We start from the raw sequence: 18,696 nt of genomic DNA, 5'->3' as shown, positions 1-18,696 counted from the left end.
ACCTGGCAGTGCTCAGGGGTTACTCCTGGCTGTCTGCTCAGAAATAGCTCCTAGCAGCTCGGGGGACCATATGGGACACTGGGATTCGAACCAACCACCTTTGGTCCTTGGATCGGCTGCTTGCAAGGCAAACGCCGCTGTGCTATCTCTTCAGGCCCAAAAGATCTGTATCTTAAGGTTTGCTTGAACATAATCAGATGAGATAACACAAATTTTCAACTGTCTAAACAGAACAAAGAAACTCCAGTTTCCCAAAGAATCAACCATCATTAGAAATATGTAAATATGTTTATGTACTGATTACTTTAAGCTCATCACTTGAATTCTGAACTATTTGTAGCAATAAGCCATAATTATCACTGAAAAATTCCAGACCTGTCATTCTTGAATGTATCTTAATTTAAACCATTAGACATATTACTATAAACTCAAAGCTCTAAGTTGAAAATAAATCCTTTCTAATATCATCCAGTGATATGCCTGTTCTGAAATTGGAAGTCTCTCTTTAAGATATATATTATAGAAGGCAAGATCCTTTTTTAAAAATTTTCATGAAGGTTCATTATAAATACTATTACTTACTCTCCAGTGTTTGCTGTAATTCATGAATGGTACTAAGAAGAACATGAAATTGTTTCCGTCTCAATTCCAGCTGTTAACAAAAAACTAAAATTAATATATACTAATCTATAAGCATAAAAAATACAAAGGCTAACATAAAGGTACTACCTTATCTTCAACACTTTCTTTAATGTGTGATAGATGCTCTAATTCTTTTCCCAGGGCTTCAAGTTCCCTTAAAAAAAAAAGCGCAATGTTATATTTTAAATTTAGGGAGGGGAAAAGGGACAAAATTCAAAATTCATGTTTAAATTTTTAATCACTAACTGGTATTTTAAAAGTAAAAAGTACAAGAGATTATAACCTTCAATATAGTGAGTCTTAAAGCTAAAAATTTCTTTGTAATTTCAAAAGATACTTTCATTAAAATTAAAGGTATGATATTTAAATAGGGACTATCCCCAACAGTGCTCAAGGGACCCAGGAAACACTCCTAGTAAGAGTGAGCCTAGATAATTTTGTTTTGCTTATTTTTGTTTGTTTTGGGGCTATATCCAACAGTACTCAGGACTTATTCCTGGCTGTGCTAGAGGGACCATATGGGCAGTCAGGGATTGAACCCAGGTTGACTGTGTACAAGGCAAGTGCCATCTCACTATACTATCAATCTGGCCTTTATATATATATATTACTCCTGTCTCTGTGCTCAGAAATCACTCCTGGCAGGCATGGGGGACCATATGGGATGCCGGGATTCGAACTACCATCAATCTGGATCTGCAGCATTCAAGGCAAACACTCTACTGCTGTTCTATCTCTCTGGCCCCTTCCTAAATAATTTTAAAGTAAAAGGAAAGATAGACAACAGAGTAACAAAACCCAAAATTGATTAATATTCTGTTAAAAGCAAAGCCTTGCCTTTTTAACATTATTTTATTTTTGGGCCACACCTGGTGATGCTCAAGGAATACTTCTGGCTATGTGCTCAGAAATCACTCCTGGCTTGAGGACCATATGGGATGCCGGGGATCAAACTTAGACCTGTCCTGGATCAGCCATGCCAAGGCAAACAGCCTACCGCTGCACTATGGCTCTGGCCCTGGCATTTCATTTTTAAACAAAATAGAAATAATGGGGAAGAACTTCTGGCAAAATGGCAGAGTAGACAGTGACAACCAAAGTTCCCTGCTACAGCAGAACCAAAAGCCAATTTCTCGTTATAGGAAAAAGCTACCTCCACTTAAATAAAGTCTGCTTTACCTGAGACATATGTATCCAAATTATCTGAAAGTGCTGAATCTGAATGGGCAGAACTAATCAACGAAATGATCCCTGAATGCCAAGATACACACTGATTACCTTTACTATGGACAGATCTGATTTGGCAGAAAAAAAGAGCAAGATTATAGAAATGACAGCTTGGCATTCAGTCAGGAAAAAGATATGTTGTTGGCACAGTCCAAGTGCTTGGAAGGAAAAATAAATCACCATGTTGGAGGCACAAAAGTATATAGTTTAGTGGCAAAATGCTACTCTGCAGATAGAAGTCTTTAGTTTAATCCTCAGTGTCACCCTCATGTACTGTGGTCCTGGTGATGATACAATTTGTGAACCAGATCCAGCTGAATATGCAATCTCTGCTGAGTGTGTGGAAGTACAGCAACTACAGTGTGTAAACCATGGCAAGCACCACTAAAAGATGTGGAAGCACCCTGGCTAGGAGTGCAATCCTAGACAAGTATATATGTGAGTATAATAGCAAACCCAGTTAAGCACTATAGTATGTGTACTTAATTCTTAATCATAACAAAAGAATGCAATCTCCAGCAAGTACCATAATCAATGAATATGACACCCGATCATGCAAAAAATAAAGGATGGGGGGGAAATTACACTCCATAAAACAGAAATGTAATCAAGGTGCTTAAAGTATTATTAAGAAAAAACAAAACACAATCTTGGTATTTTAAGCTAAGAAGAGTTGTACCTGCTGATTTCCCTTTTCAAGAATAGTTTGGCCACTAAAATTCAACTCAATGATTACGAGGCTAACAGAGTCCTATTGGCAAAAATAGAATTTCTAAGAGGCTATACAGTCTAACTGTGTTTTTCATATTATTGACCATTGTATCTTATTAGATTTTCCTCTTGATCAATATCAATATCTGCCTTTATCTCTTAATATTTTTGGTGGGTCACACCTGGCAGTGGTCAGGGGTTACTCTCGACGTTATGCTCAGAAATTGCTCCTGGCAGGCTTGGGGGACCATATGGGATGCTGGGATTCGAACCACTGTCCTTCTGCATGCAAGGCAAACATCCTAGCTCCATACTATCTCTCTCACCCCCATGTCTCTTATATTTTTAAGTTGAAATTAAAAAGCCTTCTATATTCATGGGCTGCAAGAGGAAATATTATTTAAATGGTCATCTTATCTGCAACCTACAAATTCAATACAATTTATATCAAAATATAAATGGATTTTTTTTTCTCTCCTTCCTTCATTCCTTTCTTCCTTCCTTCTTCCTTTTTTTTTTTTTGGTTTTTGGGCCACACCCGGCGGTGCTCAGGGATTACTCCTGGCTGTCTGCTCAGAAATAGCTCCTGGCAGGCACGGGGTACCATATGGCACACCGGGATTCGAACCAACCACCTTAGGTCCTGGATCGGCTGCTTGCAAGGCAAACGCCGCTGTGCTATCTCTCCGGGCCCCCCTTCTTCCTTTCTTTCTTTTTTTTTATTTATTTATTTTAATTTTATTTAAACACCTTAATTACATACATGATTGTGTTTGGGTTTCAGTCATGTAAAGAACACCACCCATCACCAGTGCAACATTCCCATCACCAATGTCCCAAGTCATAGAACAAATCATTCCAAAATGCCAAATATTAAAAGCAATTATAAAAAAAAAGAAAATTTAAGGTGTTATGCTCCCTTGACTTCAAACTAAATTATAAATCAATAGTGACTGAAACAGGATGATGCTGAAGCAAACTACGTAAACTAATAGAACAGAGAACTCAAAAATGAACCTACACATAGAGATACCATATAAAGGAGCCATATCCACAAAGTGGAGAAAAGAAAAAAAAGGACAAATAATGTTGAAAAAATGGACCGACACATAAAGTAAAAAAAAAAAGTGGGGCGGGCCCAGAGAGATAGCACAGCGGTGTTTGCCTTGCAAGCAGCCAATCCAGGACCTAAGGTGGTTGGTTTGAATCCCAGTGTCCCATATGGTCCCCCTGCCAGGAGCTATTTCTGAGCAGACAGCCAGGAGTGACCCTGAGCATCGCCGAGTGTGGCCCAAAAACCAAAAAAAAAAAAAAAAAAAAAAAAAAAAAAGGTGGGGGACTTGTTTACTATTTAACACTATAGACAAAACTGACTTGAAGACAATTTAACAAATTAACTCAAAATTGACTTTAAAGACTTATATATCAGACCTCAACCTTAAGATACTTGAAAGAAAACAGGTGAGACTACAGAACCTTCACATCAGTGCTATATTATTTAAAGACTTCACTGGTAAGAGAAAAAACAAACAAATGGAACTACATCAAATTATTAAGGGGTTTTTTTTTTTTTTTTTTGGTTTCTGGGCCACACCCAATGACGATCAGGGGTTACTCCTGGCTATACGCTCAGAAAGATTGCTCCTGGCTTGGGGGACCATCTGGGACACCGGGGATTAAACTGAGGTCCGTCCTGGGTCAGCCACGTGCAAGGCAAGTGCCCTACTGCTGCCCTACCTCTCCGGCCCAAATTAATAAGCTTTTATAAAGCAAAAGAATCCACCACAGAAACAAAAAGACAACATGACTATCTGAAAAAGACTCATATCCTACATAGGATTTAGATACAACATATAGTCACAAAATTCAATATTCATTTTAAAAAGAAAAGTACAGGGGCCGGAGAGATAGCATGGAGGCAAGGCATTGCCTTGCATGCAGAAGGATGGTGGTTTGAATCCCGGAATCCCATATAGTCCCTAGAGCCTGCCAGGAACAATTTCTAAGCATACAGCCAGGAGCTGTACAGCCCCGGAGTGCCCCTGAGTGTGACCAAAAAAACAAAAAGAAAGAAAAGTACAAAAAGACATTTTTCCAAAGACATAGAAATGATCCATAACCATAATAAAAAATTAAGCTCAAAATCACTTAAGGAAAACCAAATGTACTTAAATATATGGCTGGGACCTGGCTCAGTGGCCAAAAGCATGCTTTAAAAAAATTGGGCCCTTGGGGTCAGAGCGATAGCACAGTGGGTAGGGCATTTGCCTTTCACACAGCTGATTCAGGATTGACCGAGCAGTTCGATTCCCAGCGACCCATATGGTCCCCTAAGCCAGGAGCGATTTCTGAGTTCATGACCTGGAGTAACCACTGAGTGTCACCTATGACTCAAACCCCCCAAAAAATTATGGGTCCCTGAATAAAAATTTCAAAGACAAGCCCATGAGGGCAGGAACACCTTGTGAGATCCTGAGTGGCCCCCCAAGCACCAGTAGGTTTATAGCTGTGCTAGCACCTGAGTACGGCCAGGTATGTCTTGGTGGTCTCTGAGTGAGAACCATTGGACCTGAGCAGCCTTACACTGCTAGGTCTGAGCAACGAACTGTGAGGCATCTCCTGGATGAGAATCACAGGGAGTGAGCCCAAGGCTACAGGTCAGAGTGATAGTATAGCGGGTAGTGTTTGTTTTGCACTCGATTGACCCAGGTTTGATCCTCAGCATCCCACTTGGCTCCTGGAGCACTGAAAGGTATAATTCCTGAGTGCCAAGCAGGAGTAGCCCCTGAGCACTGCTGGGTATGACCCAAAAGCAAACAGAAAAGAAAAACAAAAACAGCAATAAGATAACATTTCATACCTATAAGAATAATCTATATGAAAAATGTTAGAAACAAGTAGACATGTAGAATATGGACATGTAGAAGAAGGATGCCTAGCAAGTTGTTGGGAGAAATCACTAGGAGTGATTTCTGAGTGCAGAGCCAGGATTAAGTCCTGAGCATAGTTGGGTATAGTCCAAAACCCAAACCAAAATACAAAAGCTTTTTTATTTATTTTGGGGGACCACAACATTTTTAGGAACTTCTACTAGTTCTGTGCTCAGGGGTCACTCTGGCAGTCCTGGGGGACCATCTGCAGAGTTAGGAATTGAGAGGTCAGCCAGAAGCAAGGCAAGCAAATTCATTCTTCTAGTATGTCTCCATCAAACTTACTTCAATGTTTCGTGTCTGTCTGGATGATGCTGGATCACTTTTGCCAAAGCATCATATTCTGAAAGACAAAAATATTTGATAAATTCAAAGCAGTGTTTTTTCTATGCTTGAATTATGAAGCCAAAGTGTTACAAATGTCACCTAAACATCTTTCTAGACATAAATTAAACCATTAAAAGAAGATAAGTCAGTTTCATTAACCTCACTCCAAATGTAATGATGTATGACTTCAAAAGTACCCCAAACAGGGGAACACAGAACATAGCTCAAAAGGCTAGTGAGCATATTTTGTAACTCTCCCAGATTTAGTCATTGCCATCTCCATGATTTCATACACCAACCTCATCCCGAGCAACAAGCTAAGAGTAGCCCTACCATCACCTGGATGGTTCCAAAACCATAAAGAATGTGTCCCAAAGAACCTACTGTTTTGTTTTCACCACTTACAAGTCACTTTTCAGAATAAAAGCCAGAATTAGCATAAATGAACTTAAATTATTATTAATAATCAAGAGGATTGAGTATGATGAAGACCTATTTGCATAGAAAAATTTCTATATGTTATAAAATATCTCATAACATATAAGATCCTGGGCAACAGAAAATTATATTTTGCATTTTTATGGTAAATATTTCAGAGAATTTAAAAATGACTTAAGATGTAGAAACCTAACCTTGTTTCTGTTTGACTATGCCCTCTAAGACGTATCTCCTATTGATTTTTCTTATGAAATGACTAATGTCAACATTTATTTAAGCCTCATTAATAATAGAAATATTAAAATATGCTTACAATGAGTTTAAGACTTATGTTATTAAATAAGTTTGTCTAATTAGTTGTTATTTTGGTGGGGTATTTTTGTTGGTTTTTTTGGGGGCCACAACTGGTGATAGCTCAGGAGTTACTCCTGGTTATGCGCTCAGAAATCACTCCTCGCTTAGGGGACCATATGGGATGCCGGGAGATTGAATTGCTGTCCATTCTAGGTTAGCCGAGTGCAAGGCAAATGCCCTACCGCTATGCAACTGCTCCGGCCTCTGTATAATTAATTAGTTGTAAATAGGAAACCAAAACCTAAACACTAGAATTTTAGATTGAATTTAAAAACCAACTTAAAAATTAAAAAAATGTTGCAGCCTAGTTAATTCACTAAAAGGGAAATTTACTATTATTTTTGAAATAAGCCTATTAAAATTCAGTGTGATTTTAATTTAAAGATTTTGAATAAAAATAATAGAAGCTGGGCCAAAGAGTTAGCATGAAGTCAGGGCATTTGCCTCACATGCAGAAGGATGGTGGTTCAAATCCCGGCATCCCATGGGTCCCCTGAGCCTGCCAGGACTGACTGAGTGTAGAGCCAGGAGTAACCTCTAAGCACTGCTGGGTGTTATCCAAAAAACCAAAAACCAAAAAAAAAAAAAAAAAAGAAGCTTAAGACAGAGAGAGGGTAGAGAAAGTACAGGGGTTGAGGGGCTTGCTTTGCATGTGGCTGACTCAGGTTTATTCCCTAGCACATAGAGGATCCCTGAAATGAGCCAGAAGTAAGGCCTAACCACAGTCAGTATGGTCTCAAACCAATAAAACAAACAACAACAACAACAAAGAAAATCATTGTTGAAAGAACCTAAGCCATAAAAACCCAACCCCCCCCAAATAATCACTAAACATGCTCTAGAAGATCTTTCTAATTTATATTCAAGATCATAATTTTGTGTTTACATTTTATTTCAATATCGCTATCATTAAAAATTATTTTAAAATGATATCTATGAGCTACAATAAATATATGCAAAAAGCAAAACAAAACAAAACTTGGGGCCAGACAGGTTACGGGAGGGTTAAAGCACATACTTTGTGTGTGATACCAGTGATATCAGCACATGAGATACTAGTTTTGATGTCTGGTACTACATGGTTCCAGAGCACTGCCTGGGTAACCCACAGGATTGCCCCATTCTTGATAATATACCCTGCCTTTTGCTTAACATAAGATTCCTTCAGGGAATTTGGAAAGAGTTCTTCATGGTAGACATTCATATATCTCTCTTATGCTGTTCCCAAACTTAGGCTCCTAACAGGTATGTGAAGTTCCTAAAGCCGTAAAACATGGTGACCAGCAATTTACAATGGCCAAGTCATCATGTCCATCTGCTCCATATCACAGAATAAAGTGCATATGATTGATACTCTACACTGAACCAAATATAAACTCTCTAGTCAGCAGAAGATACACATCTTGAAATGAGGCTTTACCAAAATTTAATTTGAATGAGTCTGAACACAAGGTAGTTATAAAGCAGTTTATACCAGATAGTTGAGAGTCAAATATATACCTATATCTATATCTATATCTATATCTATATCTATATCTATATCTATATCTATATCTATCTATCTATCTATCTATCTATCTATCTATCTATCTATCTATCTATCTATCTATCTATCTATCTATCATCTATCTATGTAGCAAGTCAGCCCCTGAAGAGGTTGACTGATGGTGGGATGGAGGATGAGGCCTTTCTCTTCCAGCTCGGAGCACGCGTCTGCTACCTTGTCTAGCTGACGGTTCTGAGGTGAAACAGCAGGTAAACAGCTCGCAGACAGTCAGGCTCGTGGAAATATTCGCTTTATTCGGTGGACAAGACTGAAGTCCAAAGACTCAGCTTCAGTTCCAGCCAAAAAGCCTCGGCCTTCCACAGACCCTTGTTTTTATCCCCCAGAGTCAGGTACCACCCAATGGTGGGATCAGATACCAACCAATGGTGGAAGCAGAATCAGGTACTATCCTAGGGTGGGGGCAGAATGCCAGGTCACACCCTAGGGTAGGGCACAATCACCAATCAGTTTAGGGTGAGTAGCATAGTAATTCCCCAAAATATTTACATACACAACATATACACACACACACAAATATATGTACAAATATGTATATACATATAAATATATATACAGGGGCCGGAGAGGTGGCGCTAGAGGTAAGGTGTCCGCCTTGCAAGCACTAGCCAAGGAAGGACTGCGATTCGATCCCCCAGTGTCCCATATGGTCCGCCCAAGTCAGGGGCAATTTCTGAGCACTTAGCCAGGAGTAACCCCTGAACATCAAACGGGTGTGGCCAAAAAAAAATAAAGCAAAACTAAAAAATAAAAAAATAAATATATATACAAATATATACATTTTGTGTATATACAAAATTTGTATATTTGTATATATACAAATACATATATATGTATATACATATAAATATATACAAATTTATATATATATATATATACACACAAATATATACCTAGCATCAAGACAAATACAAGCATTTGTTCTGCTCTATATCTGTTCAATAGTCTTTCCCCAATAATCCTGCTTTGTATCCCAAAGGGGATTAAAAAAAAAAAGCTCAAATAAGACTAGCATTTAACTTTCCCACTGATTAAATATTTGGATACCTTGCTTTGGACTTAAAAAAAAACCCACTGAGGGACCAGAGTGATGGCGCAGCAGTAGAGTGTTTGCCTTGCACGTGGCTAACCTAGAACAGACCGTGGTTAGATCCCCGGGCATCCCATGTGGTTCAACCCAGGATCGATTTCTGAGGGCATAGCCAGGAGTAACTCCTGAGCATCACGGGGTGTAGCCCAAAAATCCAAAAAATTCAAAAAAAAAACCCAAAACCAAAAGAAACAAATAAAACCACTGAATTTATCTTTAAATTTTCTTGAAATCAGATTGATTAAAATAAATTAAATCTAGTTAATGTAATTAATCATCATATCTGCTTAACAATAAAACTGTTTAGGGCCCGGAGAGATAGCACAGCTGCGTTTGCCTTGCAAGCAGCCGATCCAGGACCAAAGGTGATTGGTTCAAACCCCGGTGTCCCATATGGTCCCCCGTGCCTGCCAGGAGCTATTTCTGAGCAGACAGCCAGGAGTAACCCCTGAGCAATCCCGGGTGTGGCCCAAAAACCAAAAAAAAAAAAAAAAAAAAAAACTGTTTAAATACATAGATCTGGGTACAGTAAAAAATAAGAAATAAGAATACTAAGACTGAAAAATTAAAAATACTTCATACTCAAGAAAATCAGTAATTTTTGTGTAGAACTTTAAAGAGTAACCCCAATAAATAAAAAAGGAAAAAAAAGAATAACACAGATTTTAAAAATTTGTTTAGTTCTTAATTCTTTTTTATAATTCAGGATGATTCCAACAGCAGATTTTTCTTCACATTAATAAAGACTGAATAAGAAATATCTATTTAAAGCATTTGCACACTAACTTCCATAAAATTCTTACCTTGACGATTTTTTCGTATTCGTTTTGCTTGAAGAATTTGCTTTTTGCACTCAGCAATTTTTTCATGTGCTCCAGCAATGCTACATTCTACATAAAAATGAAGATAGTTAAAATTTATATAATCTCCATACATTTTCAATCATTAAAAAGGTTTAAAATTAAGTCACAATTCTGATAAAAATAGGTTCTTAAACTGTACTATAAACTATATGGTATTTAGTACCTTAAACTGTACTATAAAGCAGTAGTTATTAAAACAGCATGTTACTGGCATAAAAATAGGTCCTCAGATCTATGGAATAGACTTGCAATATCTAAGAATGGCCCCAGGAGGCCGGAAAAATAGCATGGAGGTAAGGCGTTTGCCTTGCATGCATAAGGTCAATGGTTTGAATTCTGGCATCCCATATGGTGCCCCGATCCTGCCAGGAACGATTTCTGAGCATAGAGCCAGGAGTAACCCCAAACACTGCCACATGTGACCCAAAAACCAAAAACCAAAAAACAAATAAATAAATAAATAAATAAATAAATAAATAAAAACAAGAATGACCCCCAGGTATACGATCCATTAATTTTAGACAACGGGACCAGAAATAAAAAGTTGGGCAAGGAAAGCCTCTTCAACAGTGGTATTGGGAAAAGTGGTCAACCATATGCAAAAAAGCAAGCTGAGACCTCTAACACCGCGCACAAAAGTCAAATCAAATGGATTAAAGACCTTGATATCAGACATGAAATCATAAGGTACATATAGGAAATGTAGAACACTCCAAGACAGGGGTCTTCAAACTACGGCCCACATATTGTATTTATTCCCATTTTGTTTCTTCACTTCTAAATAAGATATATGCAGTGTGCATAGAAATTTGTTCATAATTTTTGTTTTTACTATAATCTGGCCCTCCAATAGTCTGAAGGACAGTGAACTGGCCCCCTGCTTAAAAAGTTTGAGGACCCCCTGCTCCAAGACATTGAAGCGAAAGACACTTTCAAGGATGAAACACCACTGACCAAGCAAGTAGAAGCAAAGATAAACAAATGAAACACATTAAACTGTAAAGGAAATGGTGACTAGGATTAAAAAACTATTTATGGAATAAGAGAAACTATTCACCCAATACCATTTGATAAGATAATCAAGGCACTGGTAGAATTCAGCAAAGAAAAAAAAATCTAGGGGCTGGAGAGGTGGTGCTAGAGATAAGGTGTCTGTCTGCCTTGCAAGTGCTAGTCTAAGACAGACCGCAGTTTGATACCCCAGCATCCCATATGGTTCCCCAAGCAGGGGCGATTTCTGAGCACATAGCCAGGAGTAACCCCTGAGTGTCAAACGGGTGTGGCCCCAAAAACACTAACAAAAAAAAAATCTAACACCATTCAAAACTGGGGAGAAGAAATAAACAGACATTTCCTCAAAAAAGAAATACAAATGGCCAAAGGCACATGAAAAAAATACATAAGGATGTCAATCAAAACAGCAAGGGCCGGAAAGATAGCATAGCAATAGGGTGTTACCCTTGCATGCAGCCAACCCAGGATAGAGGGTGGTTTGAATCTCGTCATCCAATATGGTCCCCTGAGCATGCTGGAAGCAATTTCTGAGCACAAAGCTGGGAGTAAGTCCTGAGCACTGCTGGGTGTGACCCCCCCCCCAAAAAAAAAAAAAAAAACAAAAAAAACAATAGAGATTGGTATACATCACAAAGAATAAGAACAGCCAGTGCTGCCATGGATGCAGGGAGAAAGGGACTCTCATTCATTGCTGGTGGGAATCTAGACTGACCCAGCCTTTCAGGAAAGCAATATGGATAATCTTTAAAAAACTAGAAATTGAGTTTCTGTATGATCCAGCAATACTACTCCCAGATATATACACTAGGAACCCCAAAATGCCATGCATGAATGCCCTCTGCATTCCTATGTTCATTGCAGCACCCTTTACAATAGCCAGAATCTGGAAACAACCCAAGTGTCCGAGAACAGATGATTGGCTAAAGAAATAGTGATACATCTACACAGTGGAATTCTATGCAGCTATGAAGAAAAAAAAAGAAGCCATGAAATTTGCATATACATCGATGGATATGGAGATTACTATACTGCAAAAAATGAGTCAAAGGGACAGGAATAGACAGAATAATCTCACTTATTTGTGGGGTATTAAAAAGAAAAAAAAAAAACAAAACATAGCATGGTACTAATATCTAGAGACAATAGAGATGAGGCTCAGGAGGACCAGTCCAGGATAGGAAGTTACCACAAGTAGTGGAGTAGTGCAGTTAGGGTAAAGAAGGTACCACTAAGACAATGGTAGTTGGAACTGATCATGCTAGACAAGAATTGGGTACTGAACAGAGATGAACAGAGATAAAATGATAAACACAGTACTCCTTCATTAACAATAGCACAAACCAGTGTCTAAAAGGAAAATAAATTCGGGGGGGGAGAGAGAGAGAAGAAAGAGAGAGAAGAGAGAAAGAGAGAGAGAGAGAGAGAGAGAGAGAGGAGAGAGAGAGAGAGAGAGAGAGAGAGAGAGAGAGAGAGAATAGTAAAGTACCTGCCCTAGAGGGTAGGGTGGGAGGGAACATTAGTGGAGAGTCACAGATGAAGAATGGTAGAGTGGTGTACACTGTAATACTGAAACTAAATCATGAACAACTTTGTATCTATAGTGTTTAAATAAAAGGAAAAAATAGCTATAATCCAAAATATTATTTAAAAAAAAACAAAAAATTGTTTTTAGGACATATCTACTGGCTCAGTTTTCTCTCCTGGTTCTGTGGTCAGGGGACTAATGTGGTAGAGAGAACTGAACTGGTTCTTCTGGGTGTAAATGCAAGTACCTCACCTTCTGTACTCTCTCTCTCTGGCCCTTAAAATACTTTTATTTTTTAGTGGGGGGGCAAACCTGGTGTTGCTAAAGGACTTATTACTAACTGCATACTAACTGCATTCACTGTTAGCAGGGTTCATGGGATCATATAGGATGCGAAGGCTAATCTTGGCTGACTATGTGAAGGCAAAGCTACTGTACTATCATCCCAACCTCTAGAATGCTTTTTTTTTGGGGGGGGGGTTGGGTTTTTGGGTCACACCCAGCAGTGCTCAGAGATTACTCCTGTCAAGATGCCAGAACTCAAACCACCGTCCTTCTGCATGCAAGGCAAACATCCTACCTCCATGCTATCTCTCCAGCCCCCTCTAGAATGCATTTTTATAATTAGTATTTATTGTATTCTTTCTATCAATATTATTGTCATGATTTTACCACCAAACATTAGCAAATAGATTCCTCTGACCTTAAAAATAAAAAAAAATGTGAATAGAAACCATAATTAGTGCTTTACCTATTTCCTTGTATATTTTTTCATAATTTTCCATTTCTCTGAGATTCATATCATATACCAGCAGTGTTTTGCCCATTGAAAATTCACATTGGGACAATGTACTCAGCATACGTTGGTACTGGCTATATCTAATGAAAACAAGCAGAAACAGAATAAAAATTTTGTGAACTGGAAAAATTGAATTACAGGTCAAACAAAGATTTGTTAATTAAACAATACCAATTATAACAAGTTCTAAGAAAATCATTTGCATTACTTAAAATAATTCTAAATATATATCCCTTATGTTTTCTTTTTCCATGTATGAAGTTCAATTTATAGGTGGCATCATGTAAAAAGGAACTCTTTTCCTTATTAATGTGAACTCAATTCAAACAACTATTTTAATTTCAAAATACTTTTCAAATGTTTTGATTTAGACTGTTTTTATCTCCAATTCTTTTCTCACTATTACCTCACTCTATTCTATTCTAAGCTAAATCAAATAAGGGAAACTGTCTACATTTAAAAATTATAGAATTGCATAATTCTTGTAGCAGCATTTCATTTACTCATTCCAAAAAAAATAAGAAAATTTTGTTTAGACATTTTTTTGTCTGGCTATTAAAAAGTGACCAAATTATGAGCCTGCTTTGTACTCTGCTTTCTGAACATTTTACTAAACGTTCAGGCCTTTGGTAAGGAAAAAATATCTACTCTTCCTTAACAAAGGTTGATCCATTGAACATTTTTGCTTTGTTTTGTAGCCACACTCAGTGATGCCTGGCTCTGCACTCAGGAATCAGTCCTGGCAGTGCTCAGGGAACCATTTGGAATGTTGTGTGCAAAGAGTGTTTTACCCACACTACTATGTCACTCTTGCCCCTCCACTGAATATTTAAGGCAAATAAAATCTTGAAATATTAAAAAAGCTGTAAAATATAACAAAAAAATCACAGCTGAACATCGGCATAGAACAAAAGTGAAATAAATAAAATACCCTTCTTCCTGGGATCCAGAATTGCACCACTTAATGAAACTTTTCACTAGTAGATTAATTCTCCGATCATCTCCGGCACCATCTCCATCAATCAGGAGACGCTTTCGTATGACTTCGTCTGGAGGAAAGAAGAAAATGCTCATTAAAATGACTATCTAGTTCTTGGTAACTAGCTCAGGGAAAAATAACCAATATCCATTCATTCATCCAAAGAAATCATTGAAGTATAAATATTTTAATGCTACCTCTCACTTAGAAATGGTTAAAATTAATTTTGTTATATAGATTTTTATAGTATAAATCCTCATGATTTATATGTATACATATAAAGTTGAGTCTCTATTGTGTGTCCAGCACCATTCAAAGAGGCTGAGGTCACATTTTTAAAAAGCGCTGCCTTCAGAGCAGAGGGTTATTTAATAGAAATTGATTTTAGGGACTACTAATGAAATAAGACATTAATTCTGAGGTTAGTTTTTTATTATAATATCTGAAAAAGAATCTAAAGTGTTCATATCTCTAGACAGTGTGAGAGAGTAGCAGAAAGAATAAAAAAGGAAGAAAAATTCAGAATCTATATAGAACAATATGGAAAAAAAGATATGGCTGGAGATGTAGCTTAGTGGTAAAACTCACACTTGGCATGTAAATAAAAAAGCCCTGGGTATGATTAGAATACTAGGCAGTGGGGGGGTGGTGGGATTGGGGTAAAAGGTGGAGAGATCAAATTTAAGAGAATGTCATGTTTTAATAGTTCATCATACTTTTATTATGTCCCGCTGAGAATTTTAAAATGCCAACTCTTATTTAATATTTGCTTTAAGGGAAAGGAGAAAAAGGCACAGAAAAGAACTGCAGACAATAGTCACAAGCAGTCACCTGCTTGCCTGGCACCTAAAGCTGTGTGTGTGTGTGTGCATGTATGTGTGTGTGTGTTGTGTGTAGGAGAAACATACTACTACTCAGCCTCTACTGTAAAGCTGTGTGTGTGTGTGTGTGTGTGTGTGTGTGTGTGTAGGAGAAACATACTACTACTCAGCCTCTACTGTAAGGCTGGTAGCCCTAAGAACTCCTTTTTCTTTTTTTCATGTAGCGTGCTATAGAAGTATTCCTGCCCCTAAAGAAATGAGGAACAGGTATTTCTACATGCAAATTAAGATGGCGGTTTTGATAGACAAAATAATGCTGTATTGTAAAAGAAGAGGCAAAATAAATCATATAAAATAATTATTAAACTGGCAAATATCTAAAGATCTGAGGTTAAATGGACTGACAGGCACTGTACTTACATATGCTAACAAAATGTAAACTGCCACACTGATTGGCAACTGGGCAAACGCAAATAAAATTTAAAATGCAAAAAAATATTTAAAAAATGCACTTAGGGGCCCGGCGGTGGCGCTGGAGGTAAGGTGCCTGCCTTGCCTGCGCTAGCCTTTGATGAACCGCGGTTCGATCCCCTGGCGTCCCATATGGTCCCCCAAGCCAGGAGCGACTTCTGAGCGCATAGCCAGGAGTTACCCCTGAGCATCACCGGGTGTGGCCCAAAAACCAAAAAAAAAAAAAAAATAAAAATAAAAAATAAAAAATGCACTTAATTGGGGCCGGTGAGGTGGCGCTAGAGGTAAGGTGTCTGCCTTGCAAGCGCTAGCCAAGGAAGGACCGTGGTTCGATCCCCTGGCATCCCATATGGTCCCCCCAAGCCAGGGGCAATTTCTGAGCACGTAGCCAGGAGTAACCCCTGATCATCAAATGGGTGTGGCCAAAAAAAACCTCCCCAAAAATGCACTTAAGTTTCAAATCCTATAATTCTAGAAACTTACCCAATGTGTATGTATATATCTATACTCCGTAATATATATGTATATATATATGTATATATATATATATATATACATACATACATACTCCATAATAAGGACAAATTAAGGGGACACTTATAAGGGTGCTCTGTGGCAACAAGATTGCAAACCTAGACACTCACCAGTAAGAGACAGCTTACGTTATGAAACATCAATGTAATAATATAACCTTTCTAAAGCTAAAAGATTAGTGCTGTATATACTATTGACTCCCCATTTTCTTAAATATATTAAGTAAAACAAAATATGTACAGAAAAACAAAGTTTTAATCATTTGTATATGACTGTATTTTGTTTTGTTTTCCTCTAGTTTTGGGCCACACATGGCACTCAGGTTATTCCTGGCAGGGTTAGGAGACCATATGGGATATCAGGGATTAAATCTGGGTCAGCTGCGTGCAAGGCAAATGATCTACCTGCTGTGCCATCACTCCAGCCCCCAAGACTGTGCTTTTGTGAGTATATGTATAGGCAAACACATCATGTATGTATATTTGTGTGCTCACAAACATACTTGGAAAGATACCCAGATGATTTGTAATGATGACGGTTTCTGGTCATAGGGTTCAAGAAAATGGAGTTGCTTGGGCCCTGCCTATGGTGCCTTGAATGACTAGGGTCAACCCAGCCAATGCTCAGGGGCTTCTAGGGTCAAAAGTCAGGGACAAGTGGTGCTGGAGATAGAATTTAGGACATAGTTAAATGTAAAGTATGCAACCAACCCTATCACTGAGCTAATTCCTCAGCCTGTTTTTTTTTTTTAAATAAATTCTAAAGTGTGAATAATTCCTGGAGAGCCTGCATGATGAATCAACAACGAAATCTTAAACAATAGTTCCTGTGTGTAGGCAGAAGAATTTGAGTGCAGGTGCAGCGGAGATAAACTTTGGAAGGCAGATGGCTCCAGTTATCAAATTCATTCTGTGACATCAAAGAAGCATTTTTAGAACTTGGTTATGTAGTTGGAGTCATGGCTTTGACAGGCTACTGAAACTACAGATTCATCAGATATTTTCATTTTATACTTTTAAAATTCAAACAAATGTTAGTTTAAAACAACTGATGTTGTCTGAGTAGACAAAAAGCAAATGAAAATATAAAAATATTTTAAAATACAGAAAATAACATTTAAAAATTTATAAACTTGTTTTAACTTTGTTAAAAGTAAATATCTAAAGGCCAGAGATAGTACAGCAGGAAGGGTCTTTGCCTTGCATATAGTCAATCCAGGTTCAATTTCTGGCAGCCCATATGGTCCCCTCGAACCTCTTCAGTTATCCTTAAGTAGGGTCTAGCCTCCAAGAACCAAACCAAAGAGAAAAAAAACATTAAATGCTTAAGTAATATGGTAGTAAGTATGATGTTTGGTAGTAAGTATAATGTTCAACATTCTTTTACTGTTTTTAGTCTTTGTTTTTACAGACCTCACAGAACCACCCAAAGCTCCCACATACCTGGCCCTCCTATGTTTTGGAAGACAAGAGATTTTGAATATAAAAGTATAGAATACGCAGACAAATCCTAAAGAAACTAAAGAGTCAATTCCTAAGTAAGGTTAAAGCTATTACCAGTGATTGTTTTTCAAAAATATTGAAAAAAAAAGTTTGATGACTGAGTTAAAATGTTTCAAACACATTTTATGAATCCATCTAGCTATACATGTAAGATTCATGTTCTTTTGTTAGGTTCATGCCCCTCGATGTTTCAGGAGTAACTCCTGGTGAGACTTGCAGGACCATTTAGAGTGCTAGGGATCAAATCAAGGTTGTCCATGTGTAAGGCAAGCACTCTACCTGCTGTACCATCTCTCTCCAATCCAAGATCTGTGTACTCTTATACAAAATGTACACAATATTCCAATTACATGTCTTTTTTAAGTGCTTTTTAAATGGCATACAGGTCCAAAAATTTGAAAGGAAAGGATCAGGAAAGCCAGCCCTATTTTGTCTTCATTTTATTTCCTTTCAACTCTCACATCAGGTCTTTATATTTCTGATGCCCAATGAGTATTTTAAATTGGATCTGCAGTGTTTACCCAGATTTATCTGCCTTTAAGAGCTTTGTTTCAGTAAAACCTAATAAGCATTAGAAGGCAAAAAGCTGTCTTGCTTTTAGGTCAAGAGTAGTAATGTTGGGACCGGAGTACAGCAGTTACTTGCTTGCCTTACATGCAGCTGTCCTGGTTTCAATCGCTGGCATCCAATATGGTTCCCCTGAGTTGGCCAGGAGTAACATTTGAGTACTACCAGGTCTGCATTCCCCCTACAAAAAGCAGTGATGTTTATATTTATATAAAACATATGTACATTAGATCAATAACAGATGTGTTAGAAAGGTATTAGAGAGGGTCAGAGAGATAGCAATGAGGTAAGGCATTTGCCTTGCAAGCAGAAGGATGGTGCTTTGAATCCCGGCACTC

General features: G+C 37.9%; 1 protein-coding gene and 1 non-coding gene across 2 annotated transcripts in view; both read right to left on the bottom strand.

The window, feature by feature from the left end:
- The window catches only part of THOC7 (THO complex subunit 7), a 34,000-nt gene that overhangs the window by 595 nt on the left and 14,709 nt on the right, over positions 1-18,696 (bottom strand). Inside the window, exons 2-7 of the mRNA XM_049777120.1 lie at positions 14,416-14,533; positions 13,437-13,564; positions 10,087-10,173; positions 5,796-5,853; positions 730-796; positions 583-652 (exon numbers count right to left, since the gene is read on the bottom strand). Of these exons, the coding sequence (XP_049633077.1) occupies positions 583-652; positions 730-796; positions 5,796-5,853; positions 10,087-10,173; positions 13,437-13,564; positions 14,416-14,533 (528 nt within the window). The remainder of the gene's footprint in view (positions 1-582; positions 653-729; positions 797-5,795; positions 5,854-10,086; positions 10,174-13,436; positions 13,565-14,415; positions 14,534-18,696) is intronic.
- On the bottom strand, positions 15,426-15,567 carry LOC126014879 (small nucleolar RNA U109). The gene has a single exon (XR_007497839.1). It is a non-coding gene; the product is annotated as a small nucleolar RNA U109 (small nucleolar RNA).

This window comes from Suncus etruscus, chromosome 7 (assembly GCF_024139225.1).
Source record: "Suncus etruscus isolate mSunEtr1 chromosome 7, mSunEtr1.pri.cur, whole genome shotgun sequence".
In the NCBI taxonomy this organism is placed as follows: Eukaryota; Metazoa; Chordata; class Mammalia; order Eulipotyphla; family Soricidae; genus Suncus; species Suncus etruscus.
Note: the sequence above shows the minus strand (reverse complement) of the source record. Positions and strands in the feature narration are given on the sequence as shown.